Source organism: Tetrao urogallus (genome assembly GCF_951394365.1).
Source record: "Tetrao urogallus genome assembly, chromosome: 1".
In the NCBI taxonomy this organism is placed as follows: Eukaryota; Metazoa; Chordata; class Aves; order Galliformes; family Phasianidae; genus Tetrao; species Tetrao urogallus.
The window spans coordinates 22,132,934-22,155,967 of NC_136813.1; the positions used below are offsets into that span (position 1 = coordinate 22,132,934).

The 23,034-nt window shown below is 43.8% G+C and overlaps 1 protein-coding gene across 4 annotated transcripts in view; it reads right to left on the bottom strand.

Annotated features, from left to right (window-relative positions):
* The window catches only part of STARD13 (StAR related lipid transfer domain containing 13), a gene marked incomplete at both ends in the record, with an annotated part of 251,320 nt that overhangs the window by 129,603 nt on the left and 98,683 nt on the right, over positions 1-23,034 (bottom strand). The window contains one exon of one of the 4 annotated variants that reach the window (XM_079549506.1): positions 13,421-13,544. The exons of the other annotated variants lie outside the window; for them this stretch is intronic. Within the exon in view, the coding sequence (XP_079405632.1) occupies positions 13,421-13,544 (124 nt within the window). Of the gene's footprint in view, positions 1-13,420; positions 13,545-23,034 lie in introns of those variants that run through there. 4 annotated transcript variants of the gene reach the window in all.

Sequence of the window (23,034 nt, forward strand, 5' to 3'; positions counted from 1 at the left end):
CACTGCACTAGCATGGGTTGCATAAGCAAAGACTCAAAACTACTATATGCTAAGGAATACAGAATTCAGTACTCGTTTTATAAAAACTACAGTATTCGACAGCTGCCTCCTGATTATTTCCTACTTACTGTGTTATTGTGCTGTTTCTTCCCTTGAAGCCATGTGCATATGTATGTATTACTCAGGCATCTACTGGAAAAAATAATTGAGAGACAAGATGTCCGGTGTAAAACAATGCTCGCTGTTAAAGGAGTAAGTCGTTGAATAAGAGCATCCACAAATAGAAAGGGCTGTAAAAACAAATAGGGAAAAGCATCTGGTTTGCAACATCTTTGCACTATTTGCAGTAGCTAAATCTGGACCCAATTAATGATCTGTTTATTTTCCAAAATTTCAATAAAATGCCTTGGCAAAAACTTAATCTGTCTCTGGAGAACGTCTAGTTTCCTTCCATATGTTGCCTGATCTGTCACAGCAATAAAACCCTTCCCAGCTTCAAGATCCCTGGCAACTGCACCAACTGATCCTCTCCGTATAAGTGGAAGAGAATTGTTCCAGCACTCTAAAAATCATGATCCTTCCTTAAGAGAGAGCAGCAAGGAGTGAGTGCTGTGTGTTGCAGCCTCTGCTATGACCTAATCCCCAGAGATTTACAACAGCTCTGTGCATCCTGGTGTTCCTACCTACAATTCAACCCATCTGTTTTTATAATCCCTCTGAAACTGCTTCTCTGAAATGCTGCTCTGCCACAATTAATGTCTGTGCCTCAGCTTGGTAATACTTGTCCTGTTGTCCTTGTTTCAAAAGAAACAGCTTAGGCAGTTTTGTAATTACATATTTTTATGGTTTTGTATAAAACAAAACAGATGTTTCACAGTCAATTTTATTTGGTTGTGTCTTTTGTAACCTAGATTCGGAGGTTTATTTGATCTCCATTTGAAGATTAGGTGCAGTAGCCTCTACTTCCATTATACATTAGCACTGTGGATGTGTGGTAACTTCCAGCTCCTAATGAACTCTTACGCATCCCACTACACTGATTTCACACACAGTATTGTTTAAAAGAAGATGCTGTTAGCTTAGAGGATAAATGGAACAAAACAGATGAGGCCAGAGAAGTGAACACTTAACATTGTGCTTAAATTTACATAGCTGCATAGTAGCTGCTCTGCTGAATTGAGGCCATAATCAAATTATCAGCTTTGTTTTGAAGTAAAAGCACTTGGAACTTTTAGGAACATAGATAGAGAACAACCATTGCTAATAAAATATGCAATTTCCAAGCTGATGTAAAGCTGTCTGGCTTCTGGCTCTCTAGGAACCAATGCTTTCAGGAGTGACAGAGTGGAGCAAGTCAGGGAGATAACAGCCATCCTTAATCAGAACCCAGAGCATTTCTGCTGCTTTGAGAGAACTTGCTCTGTATTTTTTTCAGTACAACTGGCAGAAAAAAATAAAAGTTCAAATCTTTAACTGATAATGAAACTATAGGAGATCTTCCAAGGGAGGAAACTGGCAAAAACCCAAACATCTCACCCTGTGGTAGGTAGAAAAGTTCAAGTTACATATGTCTGATTATGCATACTAATGAAGATTATTGACATTTTGAAAGCTAATTGTGTCTTTTTGGCTGTATAACTTCCCAGTCTGTTCAAAGATAGTTGATGGGCTCAAGGGTAATATGGAGCTTTGAAAATCTCTGCTGAGAAAAGTAACAGAAGATATGGTAAAGGTGGGTGAAGTAATAAATAGCAGAGAAAAGAAGAATCAGTTGTCATTTTTACTTTCTTATGAGATGAGAAACGCAGTGATGTTCAGTGAAGTATTAAAGCTACAAATTAAAGTTTAAAAATTGAAGAGGAATGATGTGTGCCAGGCACCGGTTTTATTTGAAAGTACCTGATCCGAGTCATTGGCTACACTGCTGCTCCTCTTCCCGTCAGCTTTCTCTCAACTCCCAACTCCTTCAGTAATTGCCCATGTTGTCTGATTTTCCTCTATTTCTGCTACTCTGAAAGTGTGCATTTTCCTCTACTTCATCCAGTGACATCATCAAATTGAAAATCACTTGTTTTCCAAAACATAAACTGGTGCCAAGCTTTGCTGAAAATCCTAACTTCATTATACCTATGAAAATACCTTCTGTTACTTTTATTTACTATTAAAAACATATACTACACCAAAGCACAACTATTGTCTATTAAAAGCATGCCTTTCCAAGTTTCATGTGAATGTCACACGCTTCTTTAATCCACAGCATTTAAAATCGCTCGCCACTCTTTTGTTTTGCACCACGAGACAGATAATTCCATATTTGCTCCTGAAATTGCATTTGCAAGTTGGGATAGCTGCAAAATATTTACAAGAAAAGAGTGTGAATAGTTCATAGACTTGTCAGAATCCATCTGTTTGTGTCTATTAATGGGTGCATTCCCAGCTGTGGTCTCTCCAATGTCATAAATAAAAAGTTCTTTCTAACTACACATCCAGTGGCCGAAATCTCCCTGTATAAAATCGATTCATTTCAATGAAATCTGTCCTTATATGTTAAAGAGACCTCTTAAAATGAGTGAAACCATGAGATGCCAATCGCATATTCTTTCAGCAGTAAAATGACTCATAAAGAACTCACGGTCTCAAGTAATTTACTACAGCATTATTCTGGGTAAGCTATTAAATAGCATGTCATTCAGCTCAGGATGGGTGGGGGTGTTATGGCAGAGAGATGAGACTCACATTGAAAATAACTTAAAAACAGCGTGCTGACATGAATGTTCAGGTCTCGCTCCTCCATGCAGAGAATCCAAAACAAAGACGTATGCAATGCACTTTGGGGAACACCAAAGTATCAGGTGATTCTCAATCTTTAGGAATTCCTTTAGGAACCCTTCTTTACCAATGCTAGGTATAATTATTCAGTATTCTGATGGTAAGAGCAGTGTTTGGACCTTTCTCCCCCAACACTCCCTCATGCTATCCCGTTAGAATCATAGAATGGCTTGGGTTGGAAGGAACCCCAAGGAATATCAAGTTCCAACCCCTGTGACACAGGCAGGGCTACCAAGCTCCAGATCTGGTACTAGATCAGGCTGCCTAGTTTTCCATCCAACCTGGCCTTGAACACTCCAGGGATGGAGCATGCACAACCTCTCTGAGCAGCCTGTCCCAGCACCTCACCACTTGTGTAAAATAAAGAACTTCTCCCTGGCATATAATCTAAACCTTCCCTTATTAAACTTAAAACCATTTCCCCATGTCCTATCACTATTTGCTCAAGTAAAAAGTTGATACTCCTCCTATTTATAGTCCCCTTTTAAATACTGGAAGGCTGCTATGAGGTCTCCTTGCAGCCTTCTCCTTGATGAACAAGCCCAGCTCCCTCAGCCTGCCTTTGCAGAGGAGGTGCTCCAGCCCTCTGATCGCCTTCATGGCCCTCCTCTGGACCCCCTCCAAAAGCTTCACATCTTTCCTGTACTGGGGAACCCAGACCTGGATGCAGTAATCCATATGGGGCCTCTCGAGCTCCCGTCTTGGAGCAGGCACTCCCAAGAACTTCTTCCAAAACCGCAGTGACGGAAGACCAAACAAAGACATTTCAAGCTCAGATTCAGACAGATCCACATATGATAGGGGTTCTGTTGGAACTCTGTGCTGAAGGTATGTTCCCTTTAAGTTTTTCTATAATAAAACAAACACTACAGTTTTTGCTTCCGCTGTGCTGCTGTGTTGAACAACCTGTGAAGGTTCGGTGTCTTCTGCTTCATCATGAGTACTCTAGCTGTAAAACAGGCTGCTTGACTTCCCAGAGAGATCTAACACAATTCATTTATGACTAGCAACAGAAAATACCCACCATCCTTGTATCATCTTAGATCTGTAACGTAAAATTAGCAGCGTCAATGGAATTCGAAGAGCTATTTTTGAGTTAATGAACTTTAGGGCCACATTTTTCAGTATTTAGAGAATTGCCACTAAGATAGGTGAAATGCCATGTCAGTTTGGGCAATCCTGTAAGTGAACAGGATTCACAAAGCTGCGCCTTCAACAAAGCTTGCTTACTTTCGCAGGCAAAGCTTAGGACGCCTCTGAGTCCTGTCCTCCTTCTGCAGTCTGGTAGATCCCAAACAACAGCACTTTCTTTTGCCCAGTCCCAGTAAAACCAGCTATTGTGCCCAGTATTTGCCAGTGCATACTGTGCACACATACTCCTTTACATTACTGTATGTAAATTACTGCCCTCTACTGGAACGACTGGCAGAGTATTTCATGTTAATTATTGCCTAAATTAATTTGATTGATTTTTGGAGTTTGGGGTTTTTTGAAACCAAATACACTTAATTGCAAATGCTCTCGGTCCCATCTTGTACCAAGTGCAGTTACTTGCTTGCTCATTTCTGTATATATTTAATTTCTGCTTGTTTGCTGGATATGCTGCACCAGGATGCTGTGACTGCAAAAATATTTTATTCTTTGATCTGTAAACAGACATGCCAAGGAGCCACTGAAGTGCATCTTGTTGATGTTCAATGCCAGTCAAGAAGCCTCTTATACTGCCTTACTTTTAAGCCTGTAATAATGAAACCATCACCCAAATTGAAAATAATTGAAAATAACATTCCCCAAACTAATTTTTTAGGAATCATAAGAGAGGTACTACTTCTCTAAAATCTTAAGGCTGACTTAAAAGCATGATGTTTTACAGAATACATCACTTCTGTTGGTTTTCTTCTCCCTGGGCTAAAGATCACATTTTCAAGCTTTCCTTTTCAAACCTCACATTTATTGAAAGTAAAATATACTTTCACAAGAAACCTGGGTTTCTCAGTGAGTTGTGACTCAAGCTGATAATGTTTTAAAGGAATTATGATATACACTGTTGCAGGAATTGGCCATGCTGTGACAGGAGTATAAAAGAACAAGACAGCACATCTGTCTCCCAAAAACTGAGAAATACCGAATATGGAAAGCCAAACATAAATCAAACAACTGCTCTGCTCTAAGGACTTGCCAGTACTGCTGCAAGTATTACGAACTGTGAATTCATCCAAGTTCTCAGAACCCTTACGACTATTTCTAAAAACGTTAAAATTGTGGACCTATTTTGCAGTGGTTTTGTCAGTCAGACAGAAAGTGATGACACAGAACTCCCATCAGAAATGACCCTGTGATAATTCCTAAACATGAAAATCTCATCCTGCTACAAGATGTATCCATCTACTTGTGGATACAGTTGGAAAGCAGTAGAGTGGGAATCCCATTGGCAGAGCCCTGCTGGGCACAGGAGCTCCCCATGTTGGGATCTGCTGGCCAGCCAGTAGCAAGGCTGCACTGATGCAAACTATTGTGGTGCTCACGTAGCAGCTAAAAGTTTACTGTGGTATAAATGCTCTATATAGATGGTCTGGCACAGTTCTTATTGTAAATAAAGTCACTTGTGCAGAGATACTGAAGGAATTTTATTGTAGAAATATGCTCATACAAATAATTACAGCACAGCTCACAGAAAATAACTAAGACATATAATTTAGTATACCACGACTGGGATTAAGAAGCAATCTTGGGATGGAGAAATGTCGTTACAGTTATATGTCAAACAAAGAAGTAAAATATTTACACCAGTCTTATGAGCTCCTATGTATCATAAAAATAGAGGAATACCAATAAGCACATCCAATATTAAGTTCCTATCTAAATACATAGGAACTTAAACAATAAGAACTATACATTCTTCTGGAAAAAAAAAAAACAGTACTCTGATTTGTTTCAAGTCATGGTCAGCAGACAGCAGCAATACTCGCACTGATAACGGGAATCCATAAAACTATGGTACACCACAATAAGCAGTTATCAGCTTTATTCTGCTCACATAGATGGAATGAGCCACCATCTACAGGTGAAACAAGTCACACGTTGTGTATGTGCAGAGAAATACTGACAAATATTTGTTTACTGGAAGAACCTGGTGGCAAAAGTCAACAGCAAAAATACACATAAAGAAGTTGCACTACTAACAGAACTAACCTTGTAACACTCTAGGAAAAAAGGATATGTTCTACAGATTGATGCCATTAAAATCAGCCAACACCCAAGCTCCAGACAGAGTGAGATTTATCGAGGCCAGTTGCCTCAGATGGTATCCATCCCTGTCATCAGCAGCACTGCTCCATTTCATCAGCAGAGCCTTGTACTTCTTAACATTAGGGAATTAAGTAATCAAAACTGAATTTCTCTTAGGAAAATAATCTCTGATACAGACACAGGACTCGTTCAAACACAGAATTTATGTATTGTATGTCAAACCAGGAGATTAATTGTCTTGTCATTCCCGGATCCTTGCTGCTCCTCCAGATCTCACGTGATGATCTCACGTGGTGGGTGGCAGCAGAGCCACAGGAGTGGGTAAAACAAAACCACATCTTTCTCTGAATTTTGAGACAGCGGGGAACCATCGGTCAGCCCCCGCCACAGTCTCATGCTGATAGAGAAATACTTGGCTTGTTAAGCATACTGGTACTTTTGTAATTGTATTTCTGGCACTAACTTGTGGCTCCCACGGGTCATGGGAAGGCGACCGTAGTGACAATGGCTGTATTCTGCCACCACTGCCCCTCTCTGATCCAAGCCACGGCTCTGCACGGAGCGCCCAGGAAGGACAGGGACATTACAGAGCCCCGACACAGCACACGTGCACAGAAGAGCATCTGCATATTTTCAGAAATTCCCCTAAAGTGCCTTACTACCATTAATATAACACATTTATCAATTAATATAATTGATGAGATCAAGGACTACTACTTCTTTGGCTACATCACATATTTTCTGGGGGGCTGAAAAACCACAGAACATTTCCTGGCATGCAAAGCCAAAAGCATTGCTAATAACTCATTTTCTTTCCTCCCCAAAGCACTGCATCTCCAATAGGGAACATCTTTCAGAACTTTTCTCCTTGACAAAGGACAGCCTTTTCCCACTGATGGGGAGGGTTATGTGGAAGGTTACATATCTACATCTTGTCAACATCCATAAGAATCGGCATCTGGTGCTTCCCAGTGTGCTGCCAGGGAAGCAGGCTGCAATACAGAATCATAGAATCACTCAGGTTGGAAAAGACCTTAAAGATCATTGAGTCCAACCATGACCTAACCATACTACCCTAAGTAACAACCCTCTGCTAAATCATGTCCCTGAAAAAAACAGTCCAGGGAACTGGACTTAAACACATCCAGGGATGGTGACTCAACCCCCTCCCTGGTCAGCCTATTCCAGTGCTTAACAGCCCTTTCTCACACCTTTCAGATACTGGAAGAGAGCAATCAGCTCAGCCTCCTTTTCCCCAGACTGAACAGCCCCAGTTCCTTCAGTCTCTCCTCATAGGCCATATTTTCCAAGCCCTTCACAAGCCTTGTTGCCCTTCTTTGGACCTCCTCCAGCACCTCCACGTCCTTTCTGTACTGACATGCCCAAAACTGAACACAGTACTCGAGGTGAGGCCTCACCAGTGCCGGTGACTTCCCTACTCCTGCTCTGCCTTCCAAAAAAAACCTGCAGAATTTTAAAATGGCACACACAGACTGGTCCCAACAAAAGCCCGATTTTTCACATGCACTCCTCCCTCACTCCCCAGTGAAAACTCTCCTGGCAAAATTATTTTACATTAAAAAAATACTAATCTAATTGAACTGCTTTAATTAGATTAACCTGCTGCATTTGCACTGTACACAAAGGTCTACATCAAGAAGAAACAGCAATAATACAACACTGTTAAGATGCAGTAGACTTCAGGCTGGCCCCATGGCAGAGTTCAAGGGTCTCTGAGGCCTGGCAGCTTGGTACGTGTGTTCCCTCCGGGCTTTCCTTGCACTGACCTCGGTGTGAACCACACCAGAAATAGTGCTGCTATAATAATAATAGATCTGCTATATTAGATCTGCTTCCCAGGGGCAAACTTGCACAAGTGTGCTGCCTGGAGTTGCTAAAAACATTTAATATTAATTGAAAGCTAAAAATTATGAGACTCTGATCGATTTGACACTCCTCTAATTAGGCTTCAGAAGCACGGCTGCTCTTGGCTCCGCACTGGCGTGACAGAAATCTGTGCTGAAATTTATTTAGCATTGGATGTGGCCACCTTAATTCCAGAGCCACTCTTCCCTTTCTTAGATCCCGGGACCAACTGGTGACAAGGAGCACCATGATGCCAGACGTAAAAGCACAACTTGGGGCTGATTGTCTGTGCCCAATAAAAACCCAGTGACCCCCAAACCAATTGTAAGTTACTTCATGGAGCTAAAAGGGCACTGTCTTGATGCTGGTGCCACATTCTGGATGTGGAATTTACCTTCTGTTTCACAGTGCCTTCCTGCATTTTCAGCTGGACAAACTATTTCCATTATCTATCCTACTTCAAATGTTTGTTTTCACCCCTGACATGAATGCATTTCAGTCACCTTTCTACAGATTGCTGTAGCTGCAAATCAGCGAGTAAGTTCTTTTTGAATAATTACGGATGCCCAAAGTGTAGTTTTTTTAAACCCTTCAATGTAAAGATCTTAATTTTGGCTTGCTTAGGCTAAAATTTGCTAAGCCATAGGCCTACTTCATGTTCCTGTTACAGTTGTTGGTGGTGCAAGTCACAGAATCACACAGAATCACATAATTGTAGGGGTTGGAAGGGACTTCTGGAGATCAAGTCCAAAGCAGGTGCCCTAAGTTTGCTGAGCAGGAAAGCATCCAGACGGGTCTTTAGTAATCTCCAGAGAAGGAGACTCCACCACCTCTCTGGGCAGCCTGTTCCAGTGCTCTGTCAACTCTGTCAGTAAAGAATTTCTTCCTCATGTCTGTATCAAACCTCCTGTGTTTCAGTTTTTGCCACTGCCCCTTGTTCTATCACTGCACACCACTTAAAAGAATCTGGTCCCATCCACTTCACTCCTGCACTTTAGATATTTACAAACAATGATGAGATCGCCTCTGAATCTTCTCTTCTCCAAGCTGAACAGCCCCAGGTCTCTTGGCCTTTCCTCATATGGGAGATGCTCCAGGCTCCTTATTATCTTTGTGGGCCTAAGTCACCTACTTCCAAGATAAATTCAGGCCATCCTATGTTGACTCTCTGTACATTTTCATGCTACTTTACTAAGAAACCAGTGCTTCATCCATAACAGCAAAGACCCAGAAGTCATTCTAGTACGATTCTATGAAAGCTCTCTCCAAACCTGGACAATTTATAAAACTTTGAAATAACAATCTGAACAAACCACTCAAGACTTGTAGAAAACTTGTCCTGATTTCCATTTGCACAGGGAATGGCCACGTTCAAAACTGCGGAAGACCAGCTGAGATCTTTGCCCAAAATCACACCAGGCAGTGTCTTCAGAGAGCTGAAAGGAATATTTGGTCCTGCGTTACCGCCAGCTCTCAGGAAGGAGAGGAGCTGGAGGAGATCAAATGGGGCATCATTCATCTCTTCGAGAAGACAGAACATAGCAAGTGTGCTGGGACAAGAAACCCAAATGAGAAAAGACCTGGCAAAAAGGCTGAGGGCGTATATACACTGCAGTCACAGAGAAGGCAGAAAGCCAGACCTAGGAAATGAGAGACTTCCTAATATTAAAAACTTCCTATTATTAAAAGAATGTCGCAGTAACTAAATCAAGTCTTCCAACACCAGAAAGTCTCAGAGTAAAAGTCACTCATTTAATCCCAACTCAACCCTCAACTCGCCATGACAACGTCTCTGCTGCATCATCACATTCATGTCTGATGGACAATGATCAGGCCATTTATCAGTGTCTTGCCACCAGTTAAGCCAACTGCTGCAGGACCGCTGCTCTTCTTGTTGACGCTGGAAGGCAAGCAGGAAAGGGTGGGAGACAACAAGAGGGAAAAAATGGAGTTTCTAAGACCACACCAAGCAAATGGTGCTCCTGAGAGTCTGTGTCTGGCAGTGAGCCGCCTGAAATATTTGTCCAGATGGGAAGGAACTGCAACTTACTCATTCCCTGGTGTAGCACAATTGTCTCCTAGAAGCTACGCAAGTGCTGCACAGTAGGAGTTACTGAGGGTCATAATTTGAGTAGTAAAGTAGTGTATAAGGAAAAAAAATCAAGTTCTAACACTCAGAGATCTTGACACTGCGGAGTTTAACCTCACTGTGCCTCTGTCTCCTTTCTGTAAAATGAGAACATCACCTGGCACCTTCTAGAAATACAGTCAAAATATGAATGATCTGAAGTATGCAAGATTCAGTAAGGAAATCTATACTTTGCATCAGGCTCTGGGGTAGATTCCCCTTGGCAGTGGGGATTCTGTACCTTTGATGAGGTGGAAAAGCTCTGTTCAAAAACGAGGATGCAACCATGGCATCATGGCTATGGGTAGCCTGGTGTGGTGGTTGGTGACCCTGCACATAGCAGAGAGGTTGAAAGTAGATGATCATTGTGGTCCTTTTCAACCCAGGCCATTCTATGCTTCTACGATGATCAAAAGATACCCCAAGGAGACTGGCAACAAGGCAGCCTTATGTCTGGGGCTTTCTGACTGTGCAGTCCTCAACTTCAAAACTTATTATATTTGTTCTGAACTTTTCAGTGTATGTTAACAGAATACTAGGTAAAAGGTGGCACTTTTCAGCCACATGCAATCAATGAAATAAGTATGACTGGTTGTATTTTGCTCTAGTGAGTGATCATGATTTGAGTAGATCTCTCATTACTTTTAAATATTCTATTAATACATACCTTAAATTCCTAAAGCAATGGCTTTCCATAATGGCACAGTGGTCCAGAATTACCCTAACATTAAACCACCAGTATTTAATTTGACTTTTCAGGCCCCACTCCAACAGGGGAGTTAAATCCTTGCTCATTTCCTTATCAATGGGCAAAGGGTGTGTGCTTCATGATGGCCTAAGCAACTCTGTTCTGCTAGTGGCAAAAAACATAAAAATTCATTTCACTGCGTATTCTTTAAAAAGTAGTAAACACTAAAATTAGTGTATTAGATACCTTTTAACAGCTTAATTTATTTTCCCCATCTTGAACTGATGGAAAAACAAGGAACAAGCTTGTGAATCCTAACTCAAAGCATAAGCATAGCAGGACATAGCCACTGTGTGAATTACCTCTGCAAAAAGAAAAAGCAGAAAAAAGCTAAAGCTGGCATTTGTATCACTGCAGTGAGTACACGCATTGTTCAAAAACCAAATCCAGGTCAGTGAATCAGAAAGAGCGGCCAGGAGTTGCTGGGCAGCACAGCTACAGCCCCAATAGGAGACAGCATGGGGCAGTCCCAAGGACCACTTGCTCCTCACCTCTGCTGCAGGGCAATGGGATGGAGGGAGAAGAGAAGCACATAGCACAGCTTTTTCATACACAGCTTTCTTCCCACAGCAGCCCAGCCATGCTGTGTATCTCTCTGTGTACCAAGGCTCAGCTGTCTTCTTGCTGCAGCCAAGGCTGGGCTTCTTGTTTCATTGCCCAGCTGTGTGCTGCCCTCTGCTTCAGCACAGAATGCAGCTGCAGAGCATCTTCCCTAAGAGCTCTGGAGAAAGGCTTGAACAGCCTGCCCTGCTCCCACTGCTAAGCCCATATGGGGCACTGCAGGCCTTCTGGGTCTCTTCCAACCTGCACGAGGATATGATTTTTGTGAGAAAAGGAGTAGCTATCTTGTGCTTGCCTTCTTCGCTTTGCTTTGTTGGCATCTGAAACTTCAACAAATAGATAAAAAAAAGTGAAGTAGATCAAAAGAGTAATTACATGAGTGCCGACAAAACTGTTACCAAAACGATGACTTTACTGCCTTTCTTTGTCTTGATGGTTGGCCTATGACAGAAGACTGATGATTATAACTGCTTTTTGTTTTGGTCCCTAATCTTGAGTACTAGCTACCAATTTTGTCTCTGTCAGGGCTGAACTATAGATGTGTACTCCGGGAGAAAGAGGGAACTTGTACACTGCCCACTTGAGTATGGCTGGCTCAACAGCAGTGGAAAAGAAGCTGCTCTGGCAACCAGCAAATAACGGCACATTCAGACCAGCCTAAATTGCCACCTTCCCATTAACAAAAGTTGGAAGAGGCATAGCAATATGCGCTACAACTACAGGGGCTGGAGGAACAAACAAATATAGAAACAAGGACAAAAATCCTGCAGACATAAAAGCATCTCAACAGCAGAACATCCTTGAAATCAACAGATGTTATTTGAACACATTTTGTTATGCTGTCAGATAATTCATTTAATTAAAGGGCACGTGTATTCACGTCTCACCAGTGTATTATGAACAGCGCTTAAATTATGGCAATGCATAAACCCAGGACATTAGTGTTTTATCCACCCTTACCATAAAGACTGACTCCATCAATTTTAATACGCAGTCAATTTAAGAAGTTGGCTACGGCTTCATGGCAGCCTGCCCAGGTCCTTTGCTCAATCAAGCAATAGTTGGCTTTGACCAAAAAAGAAAAAAAACAACAGACAGTGTCATTGCTGAGTGTCTGCTGGCATTAGCTTCCAGCACAGGAGCATGCAGATTGCACTCAAAGGCATTCATACTTTGGGTAACCATAACACTATAGAACTGGATGGTTTACTAGTTCGTTATCAAAAGTATCCACTTTCAGATTTTCTTTGCAAAACTTACTATTCCACTTAAATCCATTAATTTGTTTGTGCCTATGAACCAACGTGCTGCAGAGACAATGTAGATGCCTGTATCACACACTTTACCCCCGTATATACACCACCAGCACGTCAGGGTGCCCTAGGCAAGGTCATTGCGCTCCAAACACTGTGTGGGATGTGGCAGAGAAATCCATCTTTACCAATTAGCCTTCATTATTCACAATGCTACTCATAAATCTTGATGTACAGCTTTCCAGTGCAATAACTCTGCCTCGCACTCTGCGGACGCCCTCAATCTTTGACTTGACGAAGCATTTCACAAACTCAAACCAGCCCTATGTTTGCACTCTCCAGTGCATGTGCGGCTACGGAGCGGTGCCGCAGGCGTGACCCGACGTCCCGCAGCACGGCACGGCGCCGTCCCGCTGCTCTCACCCGGGGACGGGAGCCCCGCGAGCAGCGAGGAGCTCTAGAAACCACGGCAGCGCCTGAAACGAAGCTGTCCATTTTGCTCTGGGACTTACGGTCCTCTCCACGTGCAAACCCCCAGAGGAACGCACCCGCTCCTGCCACGGCCTCATAAAACCGACGGCGGCGGCAGGTGAGCCCGATCCCCGGAGAAACAGCCAGCCCTCGGGGCTACGTGCTGCTCGCCCGCAGCGAGCCCGGGGCAGGACCGCAACCGCCGGGACCCGGACAGGTGCTGCCGATACCGCGGCTCCCGCCCCGCCCCGCCGCCCGAGTCCCCGCGCTCCGGCGCCCCGAGGCAGGTGCTCCCCAGTGCCCCGGCGGACTGACCTGCGAGCCGCCGCTCTCTGACATTCCTCCACAGCAAGTCCCAGGCTTTGGCGGTGGAGTCCCGCAGCTGCTCGCTCAGCGACCGCCGGAGCTGCGCCTTAGCCGGGAAGCGCTGGCCGCTCATTCTCGGAGGCTCCGCATGCCGCCCCGGGCAGCCCCGCTCCGCGCCGCCGGCCGCACGGGGCCGCGGGGCAGCCCCGCCGCAGCCGCGTCAGCGCCGCTCCGGGCGGGCGGCCCCTGCACCTGAGCGCCGCCCGCCCCCGCCCCGGGGCCGCCGCTCGGCCGCCGGCCTCCCCCAGCGCCCCGACCCCGGCGCCCGGCGGCTCGCCTCCCTCCCTCTTCCTCCTCCTCCTTCCCCGTGGGACGAAGGCTCGCCGGGGTCCGGCCCCGCTGCGGGGCGGCGTGCTGGGGGCGGGAGGCGGCCCGGAGGTCGCCCCCTCCGTGAGGGGCCGGCAGTGCGGGGTGGCCGCCGTTGGCCGGGTGCCCGCTTATCCCGCTCCCCTCGGGCTCAGGCACCTCGACGCCTTGGTGCCCTGTGCATCTCTTGTGACCCAGCTTGTGTTTTGGAAGCCTTCATCTGAGCTCTGTCTCGTCTCACAGTCCTGCTGCCTTGCAGCTGGCACCGAGGCCCAGGCTGGCATGCACAACCCCAGGTACTCAACCTGGGGCAGCTTGACACACTCGGACCCACAGCACCCACTGCCCCGTCCCCCTAGGATAACTGAGGGCAGCCAGTGGCTGTGAAGTAACAGCACAGTTGGCTGCAGGGGGTTATCTTTTCCTCGGGAAGTACTGATGGCCACTTCACCCCACCACCACTTTTGCCGGAAGAAGACTGTTTTTCCAAGGTCTCTGCTTATTAACTGTCCACCAGAGTTCAGCTCGCTCTCCTCTCAATTATGTACCTCCTATTTCTTTACCACTTTCTCTCTGTGCCACCCACTCATCTTCCGCCTGCCTCCCTCTGCTTCATTCCTCCCATTCCCCCTTTACATTATCTCCTCTAACAAGTTTCTGAAAGTGTTCACAGCTGAACTCTGGCAGTCACCTCTTGCACACATTGGCAGACAGAAAGGAATCCCAATTCCTCCATCCCTAGACAACTCAGAGAACAACATCGTGCCCTCACCCCATTTGGGAAGCCCAGCTGGGGCCTCTCCTTCCTTTGGGATCTGGGAAATATTGTAGTAATGACTGCCCTTTTCTTATCCTGGCCGCCCACAGAGCGGATGGTTCCCAGCATTACTGGCAGCATAGTGATAGCAAGGAAGGACAATATGGGCTTAATTTCATTTGGTTGCAAACTATTATTTATTACTTACTATTTTTGTGGAGTGTCCATGATGTGCAATGAAGAGGCTGATGTGAGTGCCATGCACTGAAGCAGCGGAATACCCTGGTGAAGCAATCACGTCAAACATAACAGATGTCCTCATCTTGTTTAAATTAAAATTGTCTCTGCCATGTCAGCATTACCCACGCAAACTAAAGGTGAACACACAACCGTGTTCCACATTACCACTCAATTACACTGATGTCTTTTGCCTACTTGGTGATGTTGTCATTGTTCTTAAAATGCTTAGAGCTCATCTTAAGCTGCTATATTTTATTTGATATGGTGGACATGATGTAATTTACAGAACTTGTGAAGGCATATGTTATTTGTCCTTCAGCAGTTCCAGCTCAACATCCTCCCTCCATCTGAGTGGACAAAGTCCCACAGGGCCATATGCACCCAATATCTGGATGGGTGACAGCATAACCATGTAAATACCCCCACACCTGCTGATGTTAATAGGAGAGAGGATTACAGCTCTTACAACCAGCTCCTCTGCTTCATAAATCGGCTTCTGACCTCTGCCTCACTTTATTTAATTCCCCACAAACACAGAAACACCAGTAACTCGCAGCACTTGTTCTCTGTCATGGGACCCAGCTGCTAGGAACCAGGCAGCGATGCCTAATAGAATCATAGAATCATTCAGATTGGAAAAGACCCTTAAAATTACCTAGTCCAGTTGCTAACCCATCCCCACCATGCCCACTAACCATGTCCTTCTGTGTCACATCTCCACATTTCATGAACACTTCCAGCACTTCCCTAAGCATCCTGTGCCAGTGCACAGGACACTCTTGCACTGAAGAAATGTTTCCTAATATCCAACCTGAACCTCCTCTGGTGCAACTTAAGGCCGCTAACTCTCATCCTAGTAGTTCATTTCTGATACCCTGCTCAGCAGCTGCATAAAGATCAACTGTGACACAGCTTATATATGAAGCCACATCTTGAGTTTTAAAGGTTTTGTACCACATCATTGCATCACTGCCCACAAGTCCTGGTCTGTGTCACTCAGCAGTGTGACCCAGCAGTGCTCTGGTGGCCATGCTTGCAGGTGCCCTCTCACCATGTCCAGTCTGTCTGGGAGATGGTCTTCATTTCTCTTGCTGGTGCCTGTGATGGCCAGAACACTGTAATAGATATCCTCTTCCTTTTTGTACCACTTGGAAGATGTTACTTTATCAAAAATGTTCCAAGACATCTCAGTTTACTGACAACGGCCAATTAGCACTAAGTTACTAAGACCTGCTAATGCCACGTTATCTCGCTGCAGGTTACTGAGATAAACCCAAATGATACAGTTGTATTTCATAATCAGCAGCAGAACAGAACTAACAATCCTCTATTGATTCTGTGGTTGGCAGTGACAAAAATCTTTATAGTTTCAGGTACCTGCCGTTATTGTGGAAAATTAAATCTGGCAGTACAATCAGATACTGTACTTTTCTCCCCAAAGAAAACATTGCTACTGAGTAATGAGGAAATGCCTCATGCAGCAACTGGGCCATTCCCATTCTATGCTTTTAATCATAGTCAGTTGTTCAAAAGTCAAGTTACCAACCCAGGTACTTCTGATGCATCGCACCTGTAAGCAGCAGTTGCAATACGAGCAGTGCTACACAGCCTGCTGGAAGGAAGGTATGCACTGGGCATCATTCTCAGGTCAAAGACGTTCCACTTCTTGGGATGTTAGAGCGTGACTGAGAGGTGGCCTTCTGGAGCTCCTCACACATCTCTTGGGTAAGGGCATAAGTAACCAACTGACCAGTGCTCTTGTCTGCAGGATTTTGATATCCTGAACAAGATGGATTTTCCACAGAAAGAGCAGTTTTCCTGCTTCATTCTGTCATGCCAAGATGGTTCTGTTGAGATTAATTATCATAAAAACATGATGTATGATGAAAAGGAGAACATTTCCAGCTGCCCTAAAATAAGTTAACTATGAAGTCTGTCTTTTCTAATCGACAATAGAATATTGGCAGTGTTTGTCTCTGGAGGTCTTGCACCCACATACAATGTTGGGAACAAATCTAACCTGATTAGACCTGTGCTCTGATGCCAATGTGGTACCAAAGTCTGATGTTCTTATTACGTATTTAGCAACTTGTATTTCCTCTCAATCACTGTGGTAATTAAATGTCAAGTTAATTGATATTACATATAATCTGGCTTCTCATTAGCAGTGCGTTTTTAATTTGTTGCAGATTCTGTAATGCAGCCTGATCCAGTCTTAATAAAGTCACTATAAAAACTGCCGTGTATTTGGTAAGAACAGAATTGGGCCGAAGGGAAGAGAAGGATGCCAACATATTGGTTTGTCATTTGTTGACCACTGAAGGACTACAGGAGAAATGTAACTTCTTTTCTTTTTGACCTCTAGACCTCAGTTATGGGCAGTCAGGATTTTCTGTTAGTTTAAGGCTGTTCAGTGGACACAAGCTCCTCAACTTGTGTCTCTCAAAAAGAAATAACAAAACAAAAGAGGAAATCAGTTAGTATTATGGGATCGCTCATGCAATCTCATGTTCACTGCTGTAATACCAAGCTTTATAATACACCCAAGTCCTCAGGAACTGCTTGTAAGTTAATGAAGCTTCTTGAAATTTATCATACTCCAAGTGGTGTTGTGTGCTTTTACAGCCTCAAACAGTCACTCAGACAGTCCAGATATAAACATATCGAGTGATATTTATAACTTTGGCAATGATCTTTATCTCTTTGGGGGTCCTACAGCTCTGGAATTTGTTTTCTGTCACAGGCCAAATGTCCTGAGACCGATGTTGCAAGTCTGGGTTACCACGAGAAGGGCAGAAAAGATTTGAGGTTTTCCAGTACTTGTTCTGCCAGTAGCAGACTGCAGGGAATTACATGGTAGTTCTGTGGTTGAAATTCTGTGAATAGTACCAAGGGCATAGGAGTAGGTGTTCTCTTTTACATTTAAGTAAACAAACAAACATTTTGGAGAGAGGAAAATAAGAATCAGTGTGAATGAGGACAAAATGTCACAGCTTGTTCCCTGGCACACTCTCCTTGCTTGTTATTTCTATGTTTCTATCATCATTTTAAGACAGCTTCAGTGGGGATCAGTTGCAAAGCAGCTTCTCTCCTTATGGAGAGACTGGCACCTGTCTGTTCATCCCTCTCCACTTCAGCTTTCTGAGGCCCTGGGAAAGGATCACCCCGCATTTTGCCAGCAGCAGAGCACTGCTGGCTTTCATTAGTCAGGGCCAGATTCTTTCACTTTTGTTCGCAGTGATTAATGCTCAAAGAATACAGACTTCTTGCAGAATTCAATGTGCAGAGGCTCCAGGCTCAGATATAGACCCTAGTAACAAAGTATCTGCTGTTTGACTGTGCCCCACCTCCCTTGCTCAAACTGGCATGGAGGGGGTGGGTGTGGGGGTAAATCAAGCTTTTCTTCTGCTCGTATGACATATGGTAATTTATTATTAATAATAAACTGCATTATCAAAGCACCTAGAAGCAGAAATTGGATGGAGCAAAAATACAATCTTTGCCCTCAGGAGACTGCGAACTAAATATAAATCAAGAGACCAGTGGAGAGAGGAGTTAATTGGGGTAGGAAGGGTAGCGTGCAAGAGGACAATAAAACAATGCTGGCCAGTGTAATAACTTCTGGTGTTCACACAGTAGAGTTAAGTTTGGAGGCACTGACACAAAGCAATTTACAAGACGGTCTCAAGGGAGGTCAATGCGATATCTTAATATATTCAGAGGACCAACTGCTAAACATGAGGGGCAGTTTTAGAGAAAGCATGCCAATGTAATGAAGATGTAATGAGTAGACAATGAAAGCTGGCATCCTGTGCAGACAGACTGTGGGAATCAAGCTTTTAATATTGAGCAAATGATAGATAGGGGAAGGCCTACAGCCTTCAGCCAAGTGGCCTCCACTGGATGCAACGTAAAGGCAGGTGAACTGCAATGAACACTGCAGCGGGGCACTGCCAGGGTATTTGCCTTTGGGATGCACTGCAGTAGACCAGACTGTGTCTATCAAGGCAGAGTAAATGAGAAAGAGATGAGATGACACACACAAGGGATAGAAGGCTTTCTACAGCAACCGCGATTTTCACCCATCAAGCTCCTTCTGACACATGATTAATTTATTACAGAATAAAAGTTAGAGAACATTTTCTTTGCCCTCCCTCCCTCCCTTCCCTCCCTCCCTCCCTCCCTCCCTTTTCCTTCCTTCCTTCCTTCCTTCCTTCCTTCCTTCCTTCCTTCCTTCCTTCCTTCCTTCCTTCCTTCCTTCCTTCCTTCCTTCCTTCCTTCCTTCCTTCCTTCCTTCCTTCCTTCCTTCCTTCCTTCCTTCCTTCCTTCCTTCCTTCCTTCCTTCCTTCCTTCCTTCCTTCCTTCCTTCCTTCCTTCCTTCCTTCCTTCCTTCCTTCCTTCCTTCCTTCCTTCCATTGTTTTCAGTAGAAAAGAACTGCTATTAAGCTATTTTTGCAGTGGAGTAGGATTTTCACATGCCAGCCAATCTTAACTTGGACTTCTCTCCCCTTCTCAAGCTGTAGTTAGCTCCTGTACGTTCTTTCCAAATAATCTCTCTACCTTTCTTATTTTGCCTGCTTAAGTCAGTCTACCATGTCATATGAGAAAGGAGTTAGGAGTTGAACTACACGATCCCTATGGGTGATTCTAATGCTGAACTGCAGGGTAAGGCCCTGTGTGAGAGGCAAGAGTTCTGTGAGTGATGCAAAAAGGGACAGGGAGGTACTGTGGCACAAATGGCTGTTGTCTAAGTAAAAAGAGCACCTCCAGTGCCCACTTCTAGCAGGAGAAAAAACTTAAACTGAAATTCTCTCTGACCAGCAGCCACAAAAGTCCTTGCCTATCTCTCAGGAGAGAAGAATGGCCAAAATGAACCAAGTGCCAATAAACTTTTGCTTCCTTTCTTGAGATGCTCTGTGGACATCTTTAAAATACAGTATATTGCAGATACAAAAGCATAGGCTGGGCAAAGCTGGTCGCTGTAGAAACAGTTCTTCAAAGATTATGCAACTGGGAATGTGGAATACATTTTATGTGCTTAAATACAGTATTTTTTAAGAGCTTGACATTTTGAGATGATTAATGCCTCTGAAAAAGTGCACAGATATGTTGAAACAAGAAATGTCTCAGCACAGAATATTGCCCCCATTCTTCTCATTCTAGCTTCTGGGATCTGTTTTCTTTTTCCCTACTTCTTAGTTGCTTGACAAAAATATACTATTCTAAATTACATCTTTCTTTGGTCTCAAAGTGCTCGTTTCCTTAATATTGTATTGGGACCTTGTATAAACCAGGACTTTTTAAAAATTTTATTTCAAGTTTCCAGCTGCTATTATCATCACAGTTGAAATAATTGGAACATTTGTGTAAGAAAGCCTTGCAGCAGTCAGTAGCAATTTAGCACATAGCATATCTGGATATTGGTTCAGAGACCTGAGAGCTTGTTTTTTTTTTTTTTTTGTATAACTCTCCTGGATTACACAGTCAAACTTGATCAGCTTTGACAACAGGTTCTAACAACAAAGCAGTGGAATTGTTGCCAAGACCAACTTACTTATAAGTAAGAACTTCAGCTATGCAACAGCTCATGTGCACACACACTTTCCCAGATTTTAAGCTACTGACTGATGGGCAGATATTGCCAATAATAATATGTTGTAAGCTGTGCATTTTTACAGAGCTTCCTTTGCTGCTTGTTGTGCATCTACTATTTAACTTCTTTTGCAGATTTTTGAAAATATTGAACGGAATTGAAATGCAGCCATTTCTGGAATTTTGCATAGCAGCTGTGTGATGGCAAAGCAATGCCACTAACAGTTTTTTACAGGAAATAAAGAATGTCATCTCCAGTTGCAATAGGGGATAGGATTTCAGAGAGGCAAATTCTAATGACCAAAGTCAGAATTTGGCTGAGGTCCAAGTTAACTCCTATTAATCTAAATAATTATATGAGGTCTTCAGTCATTATATTAAGGCTGATTTTAGATTTATTTTTACCACCCCAGTAAACAGGGACTGGTCAGCTGGTCACAGCATTGTCTGGGTCTTACATGAGGAAAATCTGGTTGCCATTGAGCATCCTTTCCCAAAGCCCCACAGGGAAGGTTTCCCTGGCAGACCAGAGCCCACCTAAGCCACCTCCATCACCCAGCTCTGGCTTTACAGTGTTCTGTGTTCCAGCAGCTCAGTGGTACCCTAGTTCCTGCTGGTGTTAAGGAACTTAAGCTGAGGAAGAATGCTTGTTTCATGACATTTAACAAATCTGGGTATTCCCACTGAGAAGCAGGATGTTCACGCTGTGAAGAAGGGGCTGGCCTAGGTGGATCTACAGCTCTTTCTGTCCAAAAATGTCTCTGTTTCTGTGAGAACATTTTGGTAATATCAGGCAGCACCTGTATTCCATTAACTCCAAAAGCATTTCATTGTTTACAGTAACCAGGAAATGTCGACGTCTGTGTTAGATTAACAAATCAGCAGTAACAACTGTAGTTTCAGATTTTAGAGCCGAGCTGAGAGCGGTTTGCTGTGAGTTGCTGAGGGCTCTCCTTTTCTTAGCTGAAACACGAACAGACCCATTGTACTGCCCTCGACACTGCTCAAGACAGCAGGGGGAATAAAGTTATCAAAGGATGACTGATACTGGCTCAGTAATGGCTTCATGTAGTTGGGTAGGTAAAACATAAATAGCTGTGAACTAGAAGTTTAAAACTGATTTGTGACAGCAAATCTGTAGCTTCGTTACCTTTATTTTGCTTACACTATTCTTACCTTTTGCATGTAGTTGAGCGGGTTCACAAAATGGCTTAATTTCAATCAATACACAGTATCTTGGAAACAAAGCTATATTATATCTTTATACTGACAATACTACATACAGCAGAATTTAAGACAGCTCTGATGTGCTGCTGTGTAATCACAGTCTCTATGAAAGAATGCCACTGTGAAAATGAAATAGTCCCCACCACTTAAAGCAAAAATTATTGTGATCTTTCAGATAGAGCCCCCACATCTATGCTATTTACCTGTTCACTTTTAAGAGCATCTTAACATGATATGAAATTACCATTACATAAATAGAAACATTAAACACCATGGGAGAAAGCTAGAAAATATTAAGATACTCTTATTTTCTCTCTTGGGATGGAAAGTTGTTCATTGTAAAGCAGCTTAATTCCCGAGAAAGGCAACAGCAGGGTCTGCTCTGTTACTGCCCAGTGTGCCAAAGGCAGAGCTAGAGGAAGTGTTCCCATCACCTGCCACACTGTACCACAATGGGACTGGACCAACAGAGTCACTGGCTATTCCCAATTTCTATTCTGAAATGTTGCTAGATGGTTTTGGAGGGATATAAAGGAGCTCATTGCTGTCAATCAAGTCATAAAGAATACAATTGCACCCGGAAAACATTATTCTCCTTTACGACTTACACAGATTTGGATTATTCTCCTCCCTCCTCCTCTCTGCCCTACAGCTCATCTCTTATAGCTGAGCAGGGTAAATGCAAAGTGGGTAGTATACGAAACTAGAAAGTCACAGTAGCACCTTACTCTACTTTGTACTGGTAGGAATTACCTTTCAGTGCACAGCTGATGAAACTCAAGGTTTTCTCTAACATCTCTGACAAGGGGCAGGCTCCCTTCCTACAAAGACTGACCTACCCTAGAATCACAGAATGATAGAATCATAGAATGGCTTATGTAGGAAGAGGCCTTTAAGACCATCTAGTTCCAACCCCCCTGCTATAGGCAGGGACACCTCCCTCTAGACCAGGTTGTTCAAAGCCCCATCCAGCCTGGCTTCAAATGCTTCCAGAAAGGGGGCATCCACAACCTCACTGGGCAACCTGTTCCAGTGTCTCACCACACTCACAGTAAAGAATTTCTTCCTAATATCTAGTCTAAATCTACCCTCCTCCAGTTTAAAGCCATTTCCCCTTGTCCTGCCACTACATGCCCTTATAAAAAGTCCCTCCCCTGCTTTCCTGTAGGTCCCCTTCAGGTACTGAAAAGCCATTATAATGTCTCCCTGGAACCTTCTCTTCTCCAGGCCAAAGAGCCCCAGCTCTCTGCCTGTCCTGGTGGAGGAGGTGCTCCAGCCCTCTGATCATCTTTGTGGCCCTCCTCTGGACCCACTCCAACAGCTTCATGTCTTTTTTGTGTTGGGGGCCTCAGAACTGGATTGAGTACTCCAGGTAGAGTTTCATGAGAACAGAGTAGGGAGGCAGCATAATTTGTAAAATAATAATAATAATAATCCCACA